Source organism: Mus caroli, chromosome 16 (assembly GCF_900094665.2).
Source record: "Mus caroli chromosome 16, CAROLI_EIJ_v1.1, whole genome shotgun sequence".
Taxonomy (NCBI): Eukaryota; Metazoa; Chordata; class Mammalia; order Rodentia; family Muridae; genus Mus; species Mus caroli.
The window spans coordinates 365,119-388,433 of record NC_034585.1 but is presented as its reverse complement, the minus strand read 5'-3'; the positions used below and the strand labels follow the sequence as shown (position 1 = coordinate 388,433).

The 23,315-nt window shown below is 41.0% G+C and overlaps 1 protein-coding gene across 2 annotated transcripts in view; it reads left to right on the top strand.

Moving 5' to 3' along the window:
* The window catches only part of Crebbp (CREB binding protein), a 129,746-nt gene that overhangs the window by 100,915 nt on the left and 5,516 nt on the right, over window positions 1-23,315 (top strand). For both annotated transcript variants that reach the window (XM_021184469.2, XM_029470633.1), the window contains exons 17-28: window positions 3,752-3,870; window positions 4,695-4,934; window positions 5,461-5,549; window positions 11,440-11,520; window positions 13,329-13,385; window positions 16,947-17,024; window positions 17,338-17,405; window positions 18,456-18,606; window positions 18,908-19,054; window positions 19,687-19,800; window positions 20,529-20,694; window positions 20,925-21,092. In XM_021184469.2, coding sequence (XP_021040128.1) covers window positions 3,752-3,870; window positions 4,695-4,934; window positions 5,461-5,549; window positions 11,440-11,520; window positions 13,329-13,385; window positions 16,947-17,024; window positions 17,338-17,405; window positions 18,456-18,606; window positions 18,908-19,054; window positions 19,687-19,800; window positions 20,529-20,694; window positions 20,925-21,092 — 1,478 coding nt within the window. The remainder of the gene's footprint in view (window positions 1-3,751; window positions 3,871-4,694; window positions 4,935-5,460; window positions 5,550-11,439; window positions 11,521-13,328; window positions 13,386-16,946; window positions 17,025-17,337; window positions 17,406-18,455; window positions 18,607-18,907; window positions 19,055-19,686; window positions 19,801-20,528; window positions 20,695-20,924; window positions 21,093-23,315) is intronic.

Sequence of the window (23,315 nt, the reverse complement as noted above, 5' to 3'; positions counted from 1 at the left end):
CCTGCCTCTGCCTCCCGAGTGCTGGGATTAAATTTGTTTTGTTTTTAAAGAAAACTCTGACACAGACTAGAATTGAGTAACAGTTTTCTATCTGCCACCCTCCTTAAGGTTTCTGTTTTCAGGGAGAAAGGCAGTTCCTGCTCTCAGCCCCAGTGCTGCTGGTGCTGCTGGTTCCAGAGACTCGATCCCAGAGCAGCGCGGAGGCACATGCGGGATGTGGAGATTTACTGAGAGCATCAGGGGTGTGCTCAGCTGGCTGCCAGTCTTTTTCCTCTGAGTAGAGTGGCCACAAAAACTGAAAGAACCTCCCATTTTTCTCCTCGGTTACTACTGTTGACATAGTGTATTTCTGCACTATTGGGTAGTTTAATCTAAAAGACCCCTTAGTGAGGCTTTGCACAGTGCTAGAACAGTCAACAATGATAGATATGTAGTCACACCTGTGCTTTATTTTGTTTACTATCTGCCATCTACTTAAGTTGTAACAGGGGTGATTGGTAAACTGAATTGTTTAGTTTATGTAAAACTGCTTTGTTGAACCTTTAGTACCACATATTTCTGGTTACTACCACATTGGACAGCATGAGGCTTATGATCCATACACTTGGAAAACTATAGAGTTTACCATTCTTAACTGAAGTAAGGTTTTGATGCTATCGAAGTGGAATGACACATTCTGTGTCACACCAGCTAATTAATTAGTTGCAGAGAACTTGATTCTGATACAGCTAATGGAGTCTTATTACACAGTATGGTAAAGATAGGAATTTGAAAATACTTAGCATAGACTTTAAATATTTGTTTAATTAGTGAATAAAGACAATGAGACACATTTAGTCACTTCAGTTCTCACTGGGACGAGAAATGAGAGTGAGCAGACCTTTTCTGTGTGTGTCTGTGTCTGTGCCTGTATCTCTGTCCACAGTGTCAGGCTGGGCAGCAAATGCGTTTCCTCCTGCTGCTCCATCTCATTAGCCTACGAGCAGACTTTCTTGATACAGGGTCTCGCTATGTAGTACTAGGAGACCTGGAATTTACTTTGTAGACCAGGCTAGCCTAAATTTACAGAGATCCATTTTTCTCTGTTTTCCAAGTACTGGATTGAAGGTATGTGCTTGCCACACCCTTGAGCAGACTCTTTTTAGATAAGGTTTTTCTCTTGCTCGGTCAGGCTGCACTGCTGCTGCTTCTACTTCTCACATCCTGGAAATATAGCGTGTCTGATAAGTCCCACCTGTCAGCAGGCCTTTTCTGTGGAAGGCCTAGGTGATATTTTAGGCATCATAAAGTCTTTGTTAAAACTAATTACCTCAATATGCAAATGACAACATGGTTGTATGCCAATAAAAGCTTTATTTGTTTTTTGAAACTAAAACTTGAATTCAATTTTCATGTGTCATGAAAAAAATCTTGTCCTGGTCATTAAAAAAAGGTAAAGACCTGGCTGGGTGGTAGTGGTGCATACCTTTAATCCCAGCAGGCAGATCTCTGTGAGGTAGAGCCAGCCTAGTCTACAGAGCAAGTTGCAGGACAGCTAGAACTACGCAGAGAAACCCAGGCCTCCCCCCCCCCCCAAAAAAAAAGTAAAAACCATTTTAGACCATTTTGAGGTCTTGACTCATAGACAGTGCAGAGAGCTTGCCAGGTTGGGGGAGGGGGGGTTGTTTGTTTGTTGTATTAAAAATTTAAGGGACTGTGGAGATTGCGTAGCAGTTAAAGTACTTGATGCATAAGCAATAAACATGGGGACTAGATTTCAGAGCTCCCAGACTCCATATAAATGACAGGTAGAGGTGTTGGTTTGCCTGTATAATTCTAGTGTTCAGGGGAGGTAGAAGAGAAGGGGTCCCTAGAACAAGCTAGCTATCTAGACTAGCCGTTCCTTCAAGTTCTGAGTTGACTTAATAGAACCTGACTCTGGATAAAGTGAAGAGCAGTCAAGAAAAAGACGGTGTCAGCTTTGGACCTACATATGAATATATATATATATACACATACATACACATGAAACCGATTACTCAAAGATACCTGATATAGTTAGGCATTACATACCTATAATAGGTATGTAATATAGGCATTACATACCTATAATCCTAGCACTGGGAGACTGAGGCAGTAGAAAAATGAGTTGAAAGCCACCCTGGGCTATGTAGTCAAATATAGCTATATATACTGAGTCCCTGTCTCAGAAGATACAACTACAAAAATATACCAAAAGAAAGTCATGTACTCCTTTGTAACTTCATAAACACAAGAATGAAGTTAGCAGAGAACAAGAATATTCATGTATTCACAAGGCTACTGCAGGTATGTCTGCATGATTGAGTGGGCCAACTTGAGTGTTGCTGAGTGCTGGGGATGTTTTCATAGGGAGCCTTCCATATTCATCTAGACCTTGAGCCAATTCTACAAAGGTCACAGGAGCCAGGTGTCCTGCAAAAGAGGCAGTGTCTAACAAGGTGCTCAAGAGACCTGATGGGTCCTGGCTCTGTAGGGAATAAATTATGGGGATTTGGTCCTGCTGTTTACATGTCTAAAGGGAGGATGTTGAAATTTACTCTTAACTTTTTAACTTTTCACATAAGAAAAACAATGAGGTCAAATTCTAGAATTTGACAAGTTAGACAGACTCCCAAGTAGAAAATGATAAATAAATGCCATGGCCCAGCTGGAACTTTTGTCTCACCCCACTTTTGCCTTTTATTTCCCCCCAAGACAAGGTTTAAGGTTTCACTGGGTAACCCTGGCTATCCTAGAACCCACTCTGTAGACAAGGCTGGCCTCTGCCTTTCATTATGTATTCTTGATTGGTATGGCCTGGCCTGGAACTCACTATGTCATCAAGCTGACCTTGAACTAATAGAGATTTGCCTCTGCCTCTTCGAATACTAGGATTAACCCTGAGTTTGCATCATCTATAACACCAAGTCATCATCCTTCTGCCTCAGTCTTCTTCCCAGTATGGAAGGAGAGCTAATGGCTCTGACACACTAACCTGCACACTAAGGATGGGAGAGGCTGTGTTCCCATGTCAGGCAGACTCAGAGTTCTGACTGACTGGCACATCTCAAAGGTGGTTAGCAGCCATCTTATTTTTAATTTTTTGTTTATTTTTAATTTTTAAAATTTATTTGTTGGCTAGCTGGCTTACTTTGAGATAGGGTCTCACTCTATAGCCCAAGGTGGAATTATGGGCATAATGGTAACACCAGAGTAGGTAGGAAGTATGATGGGTAAGAGGTAAGAGCAGTGGTCACTGACAAATGTTGGAGAAAAACTATCGGACTTTTAGAAACTTCCTATCTTTTTAGTTGGGTTATTGTTTACATTTGTGTATGAGGGTGCATTAGATAAAGATTTGTCTCAGGTGAGTTGAATTCAAATGAGCCAAGGATAGAAAAGAATCCCTAGAGAATTCACAAAGGTCCCTGCAATGAAATCATTGTATTTATTGCCCAATTTGATCAGGGAAAGAGAGTTGGAAATTAGTTTTGTTTTCTATTCTAGCAATATGTGAAAATTGGAAATTTTCGTTGAAACAAACTCCTCAGTGCTGTGTTTTGTCTCATAGACAGATTTAAAGGCCCCATCAATGTGTTTAGAAACCAGATCTCTGGTCCAAGGAGTCTGATGATAATGAAGTGCTAGAGTACATGAAAGGATTGTGGCAGGAAGTGGAAGCCACTAAGTGAAGAGTGTGAATGTGTCTGAGCACCCATTTATGATTTCTTGTGATGTTTTCTCCGTTTAGTCTTTAAACCCGAGGAGCTCCGCCAGGCCCTTATGCCAACTCTGGAAGCGCTCTACCGACAGGACCCAGAGTCCTTGCCTTTCCGTCAGCCTGTAGATCCTCAGCTCCTAGGAATCCCAGTAAGTTAATGTGAAAACAGTGTTAGAGTATCTATGGTTTTATGTCTTAAAATTGAGTAAAATAAGCTGGGTAGTGGTGGTGCATGCCTTTAATCCCTGCAATTGAGAGGAAAAGGCAGCTGGATCTCTTGAGTTTGAGGCCAGCCTGGTCTACAAAGTGAGGTCCAGGACAGCTAGGGCTAGATAGGAAACCGTGTCTCAGAAAACCAGGAAAAGAGAAAAAGAAAAAAAAAAGTTTAATAACCTTGCACTGAAGGTGATTTTTCTAATATAAAAATCAGTGTCTGTCAGCAGTTACTGATGGATCAGAAACACTTGTTGAAGCTCAAGCCCACTTACTTCCTAGCACGGAGACCCTTATATTCGAGGCTTTGTGTACAAGTTTTATCTAAAAGAATTGGCTTGAAGAATTCAAATATTAACTGTGCTCTCCATATCAATTCCTATCTGATATCCCTGGAGACTTGAAAAGGCATGTGCCCCCACTGGCCCTGTGAGCAGTAGTTCCAGTTGGTTGTATTTTGTTTATGTAGACCAAAGGGAATCTGGAGAAGTATACATTTTAACTCAGTAGTTAAAATTCTTCATTTTCATTAAAAATAGGTTCTGATAATCTTTTCACTTTTTTTTCTTTAGCTTAGCCCTTGCAGTAATTTAATTACACGTGCTCTTACCAGTTGCCATGTTAATGAGTTAAATCAGTGGAATATTTGGGATTATCTTCAGTTCTACTTTTTTACTCTTGGGAACAAAATGTCTGGTATTTTCTGTTTTTATTGTTAAAATTTTTCGGGATCCACTCACGGTGGTGACTTTTTTTTTAGGATTATTTTGATATAGTGAAGAATCCTATGGACCTTTCTACCATCAAACGAAAGCTGGACACAGGGCAATATCAAGAACCCTGGCAGTATGTGGATGATGTCTGGCTTATGTTCAACAATGCGTGGCTATATAATCGTAAAACGTCCCGTGTATATAAATTTTGCAGCAAACTTGCAGAGGTCTTTGAACAAGAAATTGACCCTGTCATGCAGTCTCTTGGATATTGCTGTGGACGAAAGGTATAGTATTTCTGGAGGTCCACCTTTTCTGTCTGATCCAGCCAAGTGTGTTGGAAGTTCTAGGGCACACTGCCTTTGGGTTTTTTAGGTGTTGTATTTCGGTGTTTTGAGACAGGTTTTCTCTATGTTGTCCTTGGCTATTCTGGAGCTGGCCTTGAACTCAAAGAGATCCACCTGCCTTTGCCTCCCAAGTGCTGGTACTAAAGGTGTGTACCACCACTGCCTGGCTAGTGTGGTCTTTCTAACAGTTGACTTCCTGACATGATGTCATGGTCAAAGTGAAAGGAACTCACTGGGCACTCACTGGAACTCACTGCCCTGTGCCCATTGCATCTGTACCTGAAACCAGAGCTACACCAATTCTGTCACATTAAGTCCAAAAATGTCCTGAAAATAGTTATGAGCATTGTTACACTTTAATCTTGTGTTCTAGTTAATCACTAGTTGCGTCTAATGCCATCATATGCTAGAATACTTAGGGGTGTTAATTGAATATATGGTTAGTATTTTCTTCTTGTTTTTGCAGTATGAGTTCTCCCCACAGACTTTGTGCTGTTATGGAAAGCAGCTGTGTACAATTCCTCGTGATGCAGCCTACTACAGCTATCAGAATAGGTAAGCATCATTCAGGACCCTGCATTCCAGAGCAAATGAAGTTGTTAGGGCAAGGACTGTGCATGTGGTCATAGCTTGAATGTGTTATTTATTCCTGAAATTCCTATAAAAAGTACTGCAGTTTCTGTACCTCTTGGTCAGTCAGGTAGCCCCTTGGTTTCCTGATTTTTAAAGCATAAATTTTCTGGGCATGGTGGTGCAGGCCTTTAATTCCAGCACTTGGAGACAGAGACTCTATGAGTTTGAGGCCAGCCTGGTCTATGTAGTGAGTTCCAGGACAGTCAAGGTTATTTAGAGATACCCTGTCTGGGTTGGCAAACATCTATAATGAAAAATTGTAATCTTAATTTAGTCTGAGGCTGTAGCTCTGTAGTAATTACCTAAAATAGAACACTGTAACTAAGAAGCTAAAGTTGAAACTAACTTTGGAAAAACCCAAAATGACTTTTAAGATACTCATAAAATAGAAATTATATTTTATTCTACAGCAAATGTATATCTACATCACTTGGCCTTGCTGGTCTGGTAGAAAAAGTTATTAGTTAAAAAAGAAAAACAGAACACAAAAATGCTCTTTTCTAACATTGTATCTTTAGGAAGGGCTGGTGTTCTTTATTGAGTTCAAGAATAACTCCCCTGTTGGGCTTGTTTGTAAACCTGATACCCTAGCAGGCGGTAGGTTGGGCAAGAAGAAGAATTTTGAATGTGAGCATGGCAAGGCCCTGATTTTGTGTTGTGTTTTGTTTGTTTGTTTGTTTGTTTGTTTTAAAGAATACTTTTGTTTGAGATACTATTGTCCAGGCTTTGAAAGTGGTAGGCCCACATGAAAAATAGTTGCTATCCTTTTGGAATTTGAAGGTGATTAGACTAGAGTAGATCTCCTCCTTTCTCAGGGAACAGTGAAATAATAATAATAATCCACAAATAACTCTGTAGTTTGGATCTTATTTTGAAAATTAAATTTCTACTCACTTAACGTGGTTTTTTGCTAAGATGAAGTTGAAATTAAATTCCTTTCCGTCAGTTCTCTTAGGAGACCTCTTGTAGCTGCAGCACAAAGGCTTCATGGCTGAAACCTAAGTTATGACTTACACTGAAGTCAGCACTGTTGAGCTAAAAATGAGAACCTCTGTGTGATCAAGAGGGAGCTTCATGTGTGTTCTCTGTCTTAGGCTTAAGCATTGTATCAGGGTTTACTGCTGTGGATATTTATCCCCCCCCCCCTTTTTTTTTTATTTGGGCCATAATTTAAAAAGCAGGTTGTTTATTTGTTCAGAGTATGTATATAGGCCTGACAGTTTGGAATTTTGAAGTGTTTTTTGAGTTAACACTCATTATCTATCTTTTCTTTTCTCTCTCTTTCTTTCTTTCTTTCTTTCTTTCTTTCTTTCTTCCTTTCTTCCTTTCTTCCTTTCTTCCTTTCTTCCTTTCTTCCTTTCTTCCTTTCTTCCTTTCTTCCTTTCTTCCTTTCTTCCTTAGTATAGCATTTCTTCAGGACCTGGGGAGGGGGTAGTAGAGACAAAGAAAGTAGAGGAGTAAAACCAACAATGAACGGGGGGTGGGGGGTGGGGCGGAAGACAGAGGGAGAGCAGTGCTTATAATTTTCAAAGAAAATATAACTATCTCCATGATGGCTCCTATGCAAATGTTTTCCCCCAGAAAAGAAGTTGATGTTGTTAGAGCATTTGTTGTCAAGCTTGATGACCAAGCAGAGTTTAGTCTCCACTCTTCTGTGGTAGAAGGAGACTACTAACTCCCTTTAGTTGCCCTCTGACCTCCAATGCACATATGGACACACAAATAAATAAAAAATTTTAAAAAGGAAGATTCTTAAGCCTTGTATGACTGACCAATCTACTGTTCTCCCTCCTGACTTAGTGTCATCTCTATTAGAAGTGCAGCATGAACAACCTGTGCTGCTGGATACTCAACATATAGCTGGGATTCTATCAAAACACTCCCCCTCTTAAATCCAATGTTGAGGGTAGGGTGGTGAAGGTCTTGTTTTATCTCGTAGTCTGTGGTGGGGGGTGGGTTTAGTGCTATGAATAGGATCCAGGATGTTGCTCATGCAGTGCTACCTCAGTCTTTCAGTAGAAACATTTTAAAACAAAATTGAAAAGAATACCATAACCCCCTATAATGGGATTCTCCCACAGTGACCATGTATTATACAGGAATTCTGTCCTCTCTTAGCACGTCTCATGAAGTATCAAATTTAACCTTGTCCAAGATACAGGCTCAATAGCATCTTCCCTAACAGGCTCATGTCCTATCTTCAATGCAATAGTACATAGGAGTACAATGGAATGTACTTTGAAGACCATTGTGATCTGCATAAAGTTGTTTTGTTTTGTTTTGTTTTGTTTTGTTTTGTTTTGTTTTGTTTTGTTGAGACAGGGTATCACTGTAGCTGCAGATGGCCTCAGTCTCCTGAGTGCTAGGATTACAGGCAAAGACCATAATACCTGGCTTTAGAGTTACAAGATTGTATGGATTAGTATTAATTATGCCCTGAAAAATACTGTGCCTGATACTTTTTTAGCTAACATAATTTTGATCTAGAAAGAAGACAAGAAACTACCCACTCTCTGTACATGTTTGGGCTCTTGCATTGTTTGATTGTGACTGAGCTTAGCAGATGCTGCTCCTGATGACTTACACAGGCCTGAGCCCAGTCCACTGAGTATAATTAAAGGTTAATTGAACTGATAGCTATGATCAGGAAAAGTTCAGTGGGAAAGGACAAACACCAGAATGATTCTATACGTCTTAGAATGCCCAATTTTATTTTTGTTTAAAACTCTTTTACTGAACAAAAGTGATATATTTTTCTTAAATGAAAATATAGGAGTCGTATCCTGTATCTGATACATTTCAAAAGCTTTTACCATTCCTTCTATGCTCTTAGAATGAAGAATATAAATTAATACTACATAATTCTAAGAAAGGAGTGGCCAAGTTTTGTGATGAACGTTCTAACTAATTGCTTTTAATTTTTTTTTTCAAATAAACTGTGAACACTGTTGTGTTCCAATAAATAACTGTTTTGTCACTTGTGCTAAAGTTTTAAACACTTAAATCAATAAAACATTCTACATGGCATTTAAACAAGTGAAATTCTTAATGTTTATGCTAGTGTATGGTTAACATTTTCACTTGTTTCTACCCTTTTAAATTTTGAAAGGAACTTACTTTTAGCAAACTTACAGCTTTTCTAATAATTATCTGAAGATAATATGGAAATTAGCTATAGATGACTAAATACTGGTAGAGTTCTTAAAACAATCTGCATTTGAAAAAGTCATACATTGAGCTACCCTCACAGCTAAACCATATAGTTTACATGTGCCAACTTAACAACCCAGATTTTGCATTATCATTGGATTACATGAAATATTTCTCCTTGGTGTTTCCATATCATCACACTACTTCTTTCACACCAGACAAAATGTTATCCAGACTATTAGTGGTTAAAAGTGAACCTCTAAACCTTTAGTTTTAGGGAGAATCAAGTGTAAACTGTCAAAATACTACAGTCTGCGTTGGCATCTGTTATCCAAGATGGGACTTGTTTCCTGGTCTTTAGAAAGATGCCTGTTCTGCACTGTCCTCCTCTCAGTGAAGCTTGATGAAGTGAGGTCATGGGCTGCCTTCTCACCTTAATGAACAGGCTTGATCATCTGTAATTTCACTGCTAGTGCTTTGGGACAGATGCAAGAGTCTTAACATCATCCCTTAAATGTTGTGACCGTGAGATTCTCAGGAGTGGGGCTTGGTCACATACCTTAGAGAGCTTAGGTTTCCTTGGCCACTCTTAGAGCTGTCTCTCAGTCATCAGTGCCTCTTTCTGCATTAGTTTCCACCACTGGGAAATGATGGGTTCATATTCTTGTGTCCTGGATGTTGCCTGGCTTTAATGACTGACTAAAATAGCTGTTTTTCCAGGTTTTTAAACTTGAGACTCAGTTGTGACTGGTGGTTTCATTCCACACTGCTGAGTTCTTGCTGGACCACAGTAGGACGTTTGCTTATAGAATGAATGGATTGCTTGGTTTTTAACAGTGAAATTCTTGGCTTGAGGGAATGTCTGCTCTGTACCATGTCCTGCTGTATGTGGACGGTTTTCTTGAGGATCTGTAAGAATATTTACAAAATAGTAAATGACACAGACAATACTATGGTTTATTTAAAAATTTACAAAACTGCTATCTGTCTGTTCCTACTCAATTTTTAATCGTGTCCTGACCAAGAAATTATTATTGGCCCAGTTATCTGTAATGAATCTGCTCTGTTTATCAACAGAAATGAAAAATTGGATAACTTTGAGATATGAATGCTCTGAGTGAAGTTTTATGTTTTAAATTGGCTGCATGTTAGTGAAGTCTGTAGACAAAATGCTCTATGCTCTAATGACAATGAAAACTGGGACTTGTGGGGACCTCTCCTCATGGCTCATTCTATAGCTGAGTGAGTGGTTAAAGGAATGTATGAGCATGCCGGTGAGTGGTGAATGAGGCATTGAGTGAGCACAGTTACTGCATCTCACTCTGCACTGGGGCTCAGCTCAGCACTCTTAAGTCTCATCAGTGTCTCTAATACTAATCCTCCTTGGCACCTGGTAGATGTAGTTTTGAGCTAAACCTGCATTTGATTGTACTGCTGCTGCTAGCTTATGCTCATCTTTTTCCTGTGTAATTTACCTCCATTCAGCTTGTTTATTTTATAGTATTTTTGTGTGCTCATCTTGTTTTATGCAGAATCCACCTGCTTTTTGTTAACTTCTCATTCATGTCCTTTCCAAACATTTAATAGTCTTTATTTTTAATTGTATTCACTTACCAGCATGAGCCCAGGCTCTATATTATTATCATATAAGAAATTGGGATGATGGAGAATTTTTCAAATGCAGATTGTGCTATTTAAAGATTAACTCTCTAAATTTGCTTAACTTGGGTTGTTACCAAGTCAGAACAGTCATTCGCCATGTATCTCAAGATGAATGATTGGTCCCAGTACCAAAATTCATATCAAAGCTTAGAAATGAATCAAAACATTTCAAAATTGTTTGTGGGTTTGTATATATTGTATTGTTTATACAATATATCACAGTTTTTCTCTGTATATCTTTATTAATAAATGGCTGGAAAGTCTTTGACCCTGACTGCATTTCTGTTAAGTGTTTGTCTAGAATATGGATTTGGTTTCATTTGTATTATAACATAATTATTAACTCAGTGATTAATATGAGACAAATAACAACTACAAAAAAATGGTTCTGGGTGCTCAACATTATCACACATTGAAAGATCTGGCTTAATACTGGAAATAAAACTTCTGATGCTGTCAAGCATAAAATTTCCATTTTGAAAACTAAAGCTATTCCAGTTTAACTTGCTTTTTAAAGGCTTTTTTATCATCCTGTTGTTGAAAGAAAATTTTTCTATTTTAAACCCTGGCTCAATATTTGATTTTTATAACAAAATTGAGATTTCTAAATTTAGGCTCCATGCAATCCTAGTATTCACTTCTTGAAAGCATTTGCATTTTGGAGCCGGATCAAACCTGTCGTTGTTAGTGATGATGGCCTATGATGCGTGCAATGAGACCGAATGCTAATCAATGCTTTGCCTTGGCTTTCTGCTCTGTGTTGTCTGGTGTTTGCGTCTTACCTCTGTGTCTGTGCTATTTGTCCCCTTCCCTGTTCTCTAATTCTGCCCTTCCCCACCTGCCCCTGTTCCTTTCATTGTCCTCACTGACCCATCAATCAACCAACAACGCCCCCCCTTCGTCGTGGTGCTCTGCCCTGCTCTGATTGGTGGCTTCGTTGCTTGGGTGGCTGTATGTTGTGATGGACCAGTTCACCCAAGTATGGCCTTCTTGCTGACAGGTATCATTTCTGTGAGAAGTGTTTCACAGAGATCCAGGGCGAGAATGTGACCCTGGGTGACGACCCTTCCCAACCTCAGACGTAAGTATGATCTTGTCATCCTTCCTTATGTTTGTGACTAAAGAAGAAGCTAGAATGTACCATTTTGAGTTTTGTACCATTTGTATTTTCTTTTCTTCACATTGACTATACCCACATTAAATATAAACTGGTTGCATGAACTTGTACTTCAAGGTGTAGGTGTCAGCCAAACAGCAACACTGATTCTCCATCTTATTCCATTCGAGGCAGGATTAGTTCAGTTAGTCCTTGACCTTCATATATGTCACTGACAAATGGATTTTTTTCAGGGTGATGGGTAACCTTTGCTTGAAAAAATGTTCAACCTCAAGTTATATCTAAGAAGCCAGGCAGCCTTATTCACAGAAAATAAATTATATACATATCACCAACACCACCTTAAAAAAACAAAACAAAACAAACTTTTGGTGTTAAACTGAACCTTTTAAACCTATGGTCTTTTTAAGCAACCGAGCTAATGCAGGTTAGATTCGAATTTTCTATCCACATTTTCTAGTATAATGTAATATATATATATATATATATATCATGCCTTGCTGGTGGTCTGACTCTTGCTTCGACGCTGCATCCAGCTTGTATGTTAACTCATTACTACATTTCTCTGCTTACCTTATGATAATGTTCTTTTTGAGTGTCAGTGTAACCAAGCCATAACAAGAGAATTGAAAACCACAGTGTGTACTCGAGTTTTGTGAAATACTCAAATCCTGCTGGCCTGCACATCTGCCTTTAGCCTGCTGGGCATTTTATGGTTCTCTTTTTCTACTACTAAGTTCCCTAATCATCCATGTTTCTGGTCATGTTGGACGTCTGGCTCCAGAGTTACTATGTCTCAAAAAGCAGGAAACCTATGCTCCAGAAATAATCTGTTACCCTTGTCATCTTACTTCTTTGGTCTGATTGGAGTTAATCATTGAATTGGTGGTGGTAGGAATGGGAGAAGGCTAATCAATAAGTGCTAAGGTTCACTTAGATACTGGCAAAAGCTATGGAGTACTCTTGAACAGTACGGTGACTGTAGATAGCAGTTATGTGTTAAACATTTCAAAAAGCCTACAAGGAAGGGTTTTGAAAGGTTTTTTGCACACCTCCCCCAAGTATTGGAGATGGTTAGTATGTTTAGTCTAATTTAAGAGTACACGGTGTGCACAAGTGTCAGATACCATGTACTATACAATATCATTCATATGTCCAACTTAGAAAGTTTTTGTATGTCACTTAGAATAAAACCTAAAGCCGCAGAAAGGGGGCAGTGTGATGAATTGATAGGTACAGGTACTTTCCTTGCAAGCCTGGCAATCTGAAATTTATCCCTGTACCTACATGAAGGTGGAAGGAGAGAACCAATAACTTGACAAAACTGTTCCCTGATCTCCACACAAGCACTGTGGCATACATGTACACACACACACACACACACACACAAGTAAGTACTCCTTTTTTCTCAAGAAACAACCATCAAAAAAAAAAAAAAAAGTTATATAATTACATACAACAGATGTAATTCACATACACTCAATTGAACCCAAATAATCCACCCTTCCAAAGTGGGGGTCCTCCGTGGATGCTCAGCTTGCATTGAGGGTGGGTTGCCATTCCACTGTGGTCTTAGCTCAACTTAGCACCATATGAACTTGATGAAAATAAACATGTTTAAATCTCAACACAATTTTGCCATCATATTCTGATGAGTCTTAATTAAATTTTAGAGTAAAGCTAATAGTTGTTGGAAACATTTGTAGGGAAAAAAAAGTTTGTATAGAAATATATGTCAGTCAATAAAGATTTTTCTTTTTCTTTTAAATAAGGACAATTTCCAAGGATCAATTTGAAAAGAAGAAAAATGATACCTTAGATCCTGAACCGTGAGTATGCACATACACACACACACAGCTTTTGTTATTTGTTTTTCTACTCTTTCTTTCCTTTGTTTTTGAGATAGGTTCCCTCTTTGTGTCTCTGGTTATCCTAAATTCACAGACCCTAAATCGCCTTTGCCTTGAAGAACTTGTACTTCAAGTGCTGGGATTAAAAGTCTGCATTACTATACCTGGCTTTTTTTTACCTTGAGTCTTAGATGAGGAAAGTTATTACCTGTGATTAGATTATGGGATAATAAAAGTGGGGTTTCTTTTGGGAAGTTATCTAAAACTCAAAGTAGATTTCTCTAACATATTCTCATATTGCTGGATTTTAATAGTGATAAGATTATGTGGGTGTTTTAGTTCTTTTTGGACATCCCGAGAGTCTGGTCATAGGCATCTTTAAGGACTGCTCAGGGTTACTCTGTAACAAACAGAGGCAGTAACTTGAAGTGCTAATATCATCCCAGAGAAATTCCAAAATGAAAACATCTTGGGTTCACCATCTAAAAATCTGTCTTGTGCCACTGCCTTCACTCAAGAGCATCCTTCATTTGCAAATGTTGATGTCTGCAAATTGTACACGATGTGCACAAGTGTCAGATACCATGTACTATACTATATCATTCATATGTCCAACTTAGAAAGTTTTTGTATGTCACTTAGAATAAAACCTAAAGCTGCAGAAAGGGAGCAGAAATGGCTTTTATAGCTCAGGACAGGTCTGAACCTAGCAGTAATTACTTTGTTCTCTTGGCCCCAAATCTCCCAGATCCAGAGAGGTCAACTGCTATAATGGAATATGCTGACTCTCCATCCATGCTGCATTTCCTTCAGGAAGGTTACTTCCTCCATCCTATCTGATACCTAGGGACAGGATTATATAACTATATAATGAATGCTGGTGTGTGTGGAGTTCCCACAACACACACTTGGACCTTTAGTGAAAATTCAGTTTTGTTTCTGAGTTGTCATGTTGTTGTCATCCTCCAATCCTACCTACCACCCCCATGTTAATGATGTATTTTATATGTATCGTTTGCCTAAATGTATCTATATACAGGACATGTGTGCCTGATGCCCTTGGTGGCTAAAATGGGGTATCAGAGTTACAGCTGGCTATGTTTATTGGGAGGAGGTGAACTTGGGTCCAGTGTTCTTCACCCCTGAACCATCTCTCCAGCCCTTTTTGTGTGGGCTTTAAGTTTCTTTTTGTAGCAACAGATAAATGCAGGCAGCAAGAGGCACAGTGTCCTTGGTTCCATAGGTGAAGGCTTTTAATTTAGCGTTGGCACAGCAGCGTCACCATTGGGGTTGGCCTCCTGAAGTCCAGGATTAGAAAGAGGACCCACATGGTACACTGTGGGACAGTGGCAGCATTACTTGGTTGTGACAACCAGCTAAAGTCATGGTGAGGTCTCCTCCCCATACACTACTTGGTCATTCATGGTCTTCACTCCATCAACCAACCAAGTGCATCACCAGTTTCTGAAGTGAGCTTGGTTGGCCTCTCTTGGTTGGAGTCCACTAAGAGCAGGTGCTAGAGAGAAGGACGTAATATTCTTAACATAAAGGGAGGAAAGAACACAAGATACTCAAAACATACATGCCACAGAATTGATTGGCCAGTCAAGCCCGACTGAGTGTAAAGATCTACTCTCATGGGGTGTGGTGATGGGGGCACCTAATGAATTTAACCACATGTTTTGAGGAGCAGCTTTGACTCCAGTGTAGAAAGACCACCTCTGTAGCAGGGTATGGTGGTGCTCCCCTGTACTCCCAACAGTTGAGAAGCGGGGGCAGGATGGCTAAGATCCTGTTTCTACAGAAAGGGAGGGAGGGAGGAAGAGAGGCCCCAACTGAGACGCCTAGACCATTTGAATGGGATTGTGTGGGAAAAATGAAGCATAAGGTTTCAGTCTCCGGTCTCTAGGAACTCCTGAGGAGATTTAGATGCAACCTAGGCAAGAAGTCAGAGCTCAACTAAAGCTGGACCTGTTGGAGGTAGAAGAAGCAATACTGTGAGGTAGAAGGCTCATAGTAAGTCATGGAGGGAATTGTCACAGACACAACAGTTTTGATATTTCTTTTCCTGACAATGGCAGGAAGAATTGAATGGGCTATCTGTAGAAATAGGGTGAATCAAGAGAGGCCAACCAAGCTCACTTTAGAAACTGGTGATGCACTTGGTTGGTTGATGGAGTGAAGACCATGAATGACCAAGTAGTGTATGGGGAGGGGAAATGTCACAACCAAGTAATGCTGCCACTGTCCCACAGTGTTCCATGTGGGTCCTCTTTCTAAAGAGAACAGCAGCAGGATACACCATAGCTAGATGGTTATATAGCAGGTGTGTATCAGGATGAAGGGACAAGAAGAAACTAGGCATTAAAAAGAGCTTGGCTCAAGGAAACTGGGATGCTTTCTGGTACCCTAAATCTTACTGCAATGTGGATTTCAGTAGCAGTGAGTAAACTAAATAGCAAAAGGTTTGACCCTGGATGGCTTGGTGTTGAGGGTTCCTATTGGAGTCTGCTCTTGAGAGTGATTGTAGCTAAATTGTATAAATGGTACCAGGAGACTTGAGTGTACTCAGAAGCCTATCCACTTTCTGTTAGCATCAATGCCTTCTGTCACCAACTCAGAGCAGATGTTTTCTGTGCTTCAGACCGACGAGAGCTGGTATCATCTAGCTACTTTTCTTTCTGTAGCTTTTGGGTGGGTGGGGGTCTGAAAATTAGAAGCATATATTTATAACACTGAAAATAACTTTTCTGGTTTTTAAACCCATTTAGGTACTTGAAATTTACCTAGAGAAAGAATAGGTTTTAAAAGGGCATAGTAACGTTAGAATCACTGGGCTGTGAGATAGACTTTTATCATAGTAATCTTTGAAAATAAGGTTTCAGGGACTGAGTATGGTAGCACATAACTTTAATCCCAGCAGAGGCAGGCAGATCTCTGTGAGATTGAGGACTAGCCTGATCTACAAAGTGAGTTCAGGACAGCCAAGGTTCTGTTACACAGAGAACCCCTGTCTGAAAAACAAACAAACCAAAGTTTTGGGAGCCAACAAGATTGCTTAATGGATAAAGACACTTGCTATGGAAATGGGGCAACCCGATTTCAATCCCAAGAATCCAAATAAAGAATCTTGGATCCAGTCCAAGCCGGACTACCTGGCTAGACCTCTTTCTCAAAAGAAAAAAAGTTCGCCGGGCGTGGTGGCGCACGCCTTTAATCCCAGCACTCGGGAGGCAGAGGCAGGCGGATTTCTGAGTTCGAGGCCAGCCTGGTCTACAAAGTGAGTTCCAGGACAGCCAAGGCTACACAGAGAAACCCTGTCTCGAAAAACCAAAAAAAAAAAAAAAAAAAAAAAAAGTTCCTAATAAAATTAACTAATGTAGGTGACTGTGTAAAACACATATGGGTTACTCAGCACATGCATGATGTCAGAGCTCCTAACAGCAGCTTCAGACAACAGTGTGTGCCATACATTCGAGCTCCTTTTGGAGACTGTGGCTTTGTGGCTCCTGGTGTATAATTTGGTTTTCTTGTCTCTAGTTTTGTTGACTGCAAAGAGTGTGGCCGGAAGATGCATCAAATTTGTGTTCTACACTATGACATCATTTGGCCTTCAGGGTGCGTGGTTTGTTGTAATATCTGGGGAGGGGGAGCAGCTGTGCACAAGTCATGGGGGGAGGTGGCTGTACTCCCTAGTCTTGTTCCTTGTCAGCAAGTATTCAGCAATTAAGGGAGGTGGCAGTTGGTTCTAAATTTAAGTCTTGTATTCGCCTGCTTTATAAATTGCAGACTCCAAGCCAGTCTGTCTCCTCACTCTTTTCACAATGATGTGATTTCAACTGCCAACAAAGTATTTCAGTGCTACATTTTACTGGTTTGGCAACATACACTGTTGAGTATAATCTGATCACACCCATTATTTGTTGTGCAGTTTTGTGTGTGACAACTGTTTGAAGAAAACTGGCAGACCTCGGAAAGAAAACAAATTCAGTGCTAAGAGTAAGTTTACTGAAGATTTCTGTTTCCTGGATTGTGTACTTAGAACTTCTTTAAAGTCTCCTTTCTTTCTTTGTAATCTCTCAATGTGAGGGAGTGGTCAGCAGTTCTCATGTGTAAATTTCTCCTAGTGCGTTGTACATTTTTTCATTGGAGTCATTCAGCTTGATCCATTTATGATCAGCTCATGCTTTCAATAACAGTTAAGAAAGCCTAGAAAGTAGATTTCAGAAATACTAAGAGAACATTTGTTGCCAGATCCTTCTCAAGTAGCTCAGAACCAAGAGCCCTATCCAGGAAGGATGCTGTCACGGGCTTTTGGGAGCTGTTTTTGGTTTTGAGCTGCAGGCTGTCTCCTGTAGGGACAAGGCTTGCTGTCTTACAGTATATGGGTGAGAATGGAGAGATTCCTTCAAGGATTTCAGCAAGAATGGTGATCTTGTGAGGCCCTTTGGGCCTATATCTATGCTTGTCAGAATAGTCACTCAGTCCTGAAGGCAGTAAGCAGTCCTTGTGTAATGCTGGATTACTGCACTGGAGTCCTAAGCTCCATTTTAGACTGCAAGTGAGCTTAGGTAGAAGGGAGCTCAGCCATTGACTGGGCCAAGGGTGTATCATGTTCCTTGTTGTTGTTATAGTTCTTCAAGTTAGTTCTGGAGTCATAGGTAATCTGCCTGTTAGCATCTGTGAGATAGTTCACCCTCCACACAGAAGACTTCTCTGCTCAGCATAGGTCCAGGGCAGGGCCTGTCCCACAAGCTTCTGCTGAGGTGCCCAGGACTTGAGGCAAAGGGCATGAATACCCAGTGTCCTCAGTTCTGTCAGATTCTGGCCATCTTTGTGGCACTCTTGTCCCTTACTGTTAGAAATGGACAGATCAGCTGACGAGAAGCAAAGTACCTAAGTCCTACATCTCCTCTTCCTTCATAAGACCCTAATGTCCCAGGATGGCACTCTTACGTTGTTACAGAACAACTGTTAGTCCTTGAAAGTAGCAGAGGAGAAATAGAAACAACAGCTCTGCCTAATCTTGTTCATTTAAAACTCTTTTAGGGCTGCAGACCACACGATTGGGAAACCACTTGGAAGACCGAGTGAATAAGTTTTTGCGGCGCCAGAATCACCCTGAAGCTGGGGAGGTTTTTGTCAGAGTGGTGGCCAGCTCAGACAAGACTGTGGAGGTCAAGCCGGGCATGAAGTCGCGGTTTGTGTTCTTTCTTCCTGTCCTGAACTGTGACTAGACCCTACCCCGGCTTTGGAGGACTCAAGTGTGCCGTCTTTATACAGAAGCTTTGTGGCAGCTAGCATGTGACTTTCTTTTCTGAATCCCGGTTTATTAGCAGAGATGTCCCTCCCTTCCCTAAGAGTCCTGCCACGCAGCCCTGAAACTGCTATGGCTATTGTTGCAGGAGGTTGCCAGGCCTTGAGCTATTCAACAGAGCAGGCTTAGCTCAGGAGCAGTTGGAACACAACACTTGTAAACACCGGGTTTTGGCTTGTTTCAGGTTTGTGGATTCTGGAGAGATGTCAGAATCTTTCCCATATCGTACCAAAGCACTCTTCGCTTTTGAGGAGATCGATGGAGTCGATGTGTGCTTTTTTGGGATGCATGTGCAAGAATACGGCTCTGATTGCCCCCCACCAAATACAAGGTAGTCTTCCATCTTCTGAATGTGTCTTTTAGTCCTATTTTGTATGATCAAGGCTCAGGTATATTAAAGCTGTATATTTTGGTGCTAGATTAAGATAAAGCCATAGTTAACTGACTTAACAGTTAGTTTTTGTTTTGTTGTGTTGTTACCGATGCTGTTTGTTTGTTTGTTTGTCCCCGTAAACTCTTAGTGGAAGAAGGGTCCTGGTAGTAGTGTTGCATGCTTTTTGTGTGTGTGGCCTTAGTCTTGTTTTGTCTTACCAAAGATAGTCACTTGGGGGTCAGGGGGTAGCAACAGCTAGATGCCCTGCTCAAAAACTAACTGCCTCTGGTCCAGAGTAGTTTTAGTCTGGACTTTGGGTGAGTGGGGATAAAAAGTGGATTTTCCCAAGTTGCCCTCCCCGGGGTGGGGGGTTAGTTTCCATATCTTTTATTGGACAACAGAATATTATTTCTGTTTCCTTCCTTGGTTTTCAGCTGGGGCTGTGATTAGAGTTTTCACATTCTGTTCCATGGCCTGTGACTACTATCAAATCCTAGTTCTGGGGACTTTTAGGTGTTGGTGTTTGTGTTCAATCTTGAGGGGTACCTGAAGTTAAAAATAAAAATGACACCCCTGCCTATCCTCCACAGGCGTGTATACATATCTTATCTGGACAGTATTCATTTCTTCCGGCCCCGCTGTCTCCGGACAGCTGTTTACCATGAGATCCTCATCGGATATCTAGAGTATGTGAAGAAATTGGGGTGAGTCTGGATTATTCAGAATCAATAAAGACATTTTTGTCTATTTTGTGAAATAGTAAGTTTTTCTCATTTAGTTTTATGTGTTTTATTCTAACATATCAAGGTTGGTTCAGAAGTTTGCTAAGGTTCCCACATGTCCAGAGCACAGTGTCTACTCTGCCTTTGCTTGCTTTTCCTTTTTTTTCTACTTTATTGAGGCCTAATCTTCATATCATGCTTATTGCCTGTGTTTCAGGTCTCGGAGTCGGTGGTTTTAGTGTTGTTAGTAACTGGTGTAACTATTCCCATTAGTCAGTCTCCAGGCACCCTCACTCGCACACAGAGCCTGTGTGCCCTCTGCTGCTACTGCCTGTCCTGCCCCTGCTCGCAGACAACATTCATCGACTTTGTGTCTGCACATTTCTCTTTTTTGATCTTCTGTTAGAATTGGCAATCATGATTCAATACACAGTGTTTCTGTTTATACTTGTCACGTTTTTTCCCAAACCTGAAAGTGTTTGCTTAAGCGTCTTACACAGAGTAGCTAAGATTTGTTTGACATGAATGACCTACCTGCCTCTGCCTCCCAAGTGCTGGGATTAAAGGCATGTGCCACCACGCCCGGCTACTGTCCTTTCTTTAGTTCCTTAAGTTCATTAAGTTGCTTAAGTTCTTAAGCTACAGTTCATCAAAAGTAGATCTGAATTCACTGACACTTCTGTCTGGCTTTTTTCGTATGTATCCTATAGGTATGTGACAGGACATATTTGGGCCTGTCCCCCAAGTGAAGGAGATGACTATATCTTTCATTGCCACCCCCCTGACCAGAAAATCCCCAAACCAAAACGACTACAGGAGTGGTACAAGAAGATGCTGGACAAGGCGTTCGCAGAGAGGATCATTAACGACTATAAGGTAATCCTGCTGAAGGAGGGCGCTGGGCTTGTCACAGCTGATTGACATACATTGTGTATTGTCTTCTGGCACTCTGCTTTATCATTATGAACACTTACAAGAAATAGAAAGCAAGAGCCTGGAAGCATCTGGTGAAACTGCAGGATGAACTGTACAAAGGTCAAAGCAGTGGGCCTTTCAAGCAGTAACCCCCAGGGACCTCACCCCACCTCTGTTATGCTTCCTCCCAGGACATCTTCAAACAAGCGAACGAAGACAGGCTCACAAGTGCCAAGGAGTTGCCCTATTTTGAAGGAGATTTCTGGCCTAATGTGTTGGAAGAAAGCATTAAGGAACTAGAACAAGAAGAAGAAGAAAGGAAAAAAGAAGAGAGTACTGCAGCGAGTGAGACTCCTGAGGTATAGCCCCTACTAGAGTTGTGCCACCAAAGTGGCAGGATGGACAGTATACAATTGCTATACTATTTCTGTGGTGATGTTCTCATTCACATGCATAGAATATCACCAACAATGATAAGCAGATGTGATGTCTCTATACAAGAGATACTTCCTAGGGGCCTAGTGGTTAGACCTGGAGAGTAGAGGAGAGAAGTAATTTCTTATTGGAGCCAGAAAAGTACATGGAGGAAGGTGGAATTTTCTTGCAAGTGTTCTGGAAGTTACTGCCACTGAACTGCTGGCCTTGTGCTAAACCTTGTGGCAGCTCATTTTGTGTTGCCTTTTTTCCCCCTTTCTTAATTTGCTCACTGTTTGCTATCCCTGTGTATCAGGGAGTACAGAGTGAACTAAACAAGACTTATTCTGCTACAACAGGTATCTTTTCTTATACTAGGAGGACTAGGAAGGGACTGGATAGCTGCCTAGTGTGTTTTCAGGTGATGGGCAACTCTAAGAAGAAAGGAGCTTAGGGTAAAAAAAGACAGTAGGAAGTCTGGGGTGGCTTTTGAAACAGTGACATAGGGATTCCATGTGAGTTAGGGGAATGGGGTCTTCAGGGGAGTGGAGGAAGTGGGCTGTATTGAAGATCACAAGGCACTGTGTGAGCTGACCATAGTATGTAGTGGTTGTAGATTCAGTAGGTGGGCACAGTTAATTCTGTGGAAGATGTTTGGCATATGAGAAGTCATGAATTAAGTAGTGTCTTATGTGAAGCTGGAACCTTCTTTGATGAGAGAGAAGCAAAGAATGGGCTGCAATGATGCCTGCAGTGTCCCCAAAGGTTGTGATTGAGACTGGACTCCAGCAGTACTAGGAGAGCTGGCAGCATGTGGCAACACCTGAAGCATCAGGTCAGCATGCATACTCAGTGCACACATGATTGTTGAGTGGTAGCAACATGCCAAGCACTGGGCACACTGAGTTATGTCTTGAAAAAGACAGCTTTATCAGAGAAAACACAGGCTAGATGAAACAAGTTTGTGTCCCTGGTGCTTCCCAAGAGCTCCCAAACTGTCCCCATTGTCCAACTTACTCCCACTGGTTGATTATCCTTTCACCTTCTCAGGAACTTGACTGGTCCTCACCAAAGTTTGGTTTCTTAGTCTACTGCAAACTGGTTCAGAAGGATGCTGGAGAAGAGGGGCCATGTTCAACCTGGCCTTAACAAGCAGGTCTCAGTGCCTGACACGGGGTATACTGTAGTGGAGACCAAGTGACCAAGAACCATTCACTGACCAAACCATTGCCTCAGAGCAAAAAGGTGGCCTGATCCAGAACAATTTGTCTGAGCTTATAAAGGACAGCAGTGGTGGCATCACTTGAGGAATTGGAATGGGGGTCCAGCTTAGGAGTCACTGGTGCACAGCACAGCAGAACACAGGCACAGCCCTGCAACCAAGGGGGAAAGGACTCTGAGGGAATACAAAACAAGCAGAGCCATCCAGGGCGGCCTCTGGCTTGGTGTCAGTCTCTATCCAGAGGACCTGCCTTGTGCCTAAGCTGGTGGTCACTGGGTACCCAAGGGCTTAGTATATGCTAGGGAAAGTGCTGACAAGTCCATCTGCTGTTTATTGTGTGCAGTTAGGTGCTGAGGGCAAGGACTTGCCTTCCTCAAGGATATCTACAACCCTTTAGCGGGGTTAACTTTAAGTATGGCCAATGCTTTATAAGGGGATGCTACTTTGCCATTAAAAATCAGATTCTCTGGGGGTAGGAAATGGAGTAGAGGAAGTAGGGGCAGAATGCTTAGTCAAAACATACTATTATGCATGTATAAAATTCTCAAACAGGTAAAAAATAAGAAAATTTGGAATTTCAAGTTAGTAGAAGTAGAGGAATATTTATGGTGGTATTAAGTAGGGAAAAGAGGACGCCATATCATGTATTCAACCGCAGTTTTAGGGAAGACTTGGGCACAAGCGCAGAAAAAACTCTACTGGAAAAATAACCAAAGTGCATTGCATCGGATAATGAAAATAATTTTCTTCTCTTTTTTTGGGGGGCTGGGGGAAGGGGTGTCTCTATGTAGCTTCGGCTGGCCAGAGATCGGCTTGTTTCCTGAGTGCTAGGATTGATTATTTTTCTTTTTTTTTTTTTTTGTTTTTTTTTTTTTTTTTTTTTGGTTTTTTTCGAGACAGGGTTTCTCTGTGTAGCCTTGGCTGTCCTGGAACTCACTTTGTAGAC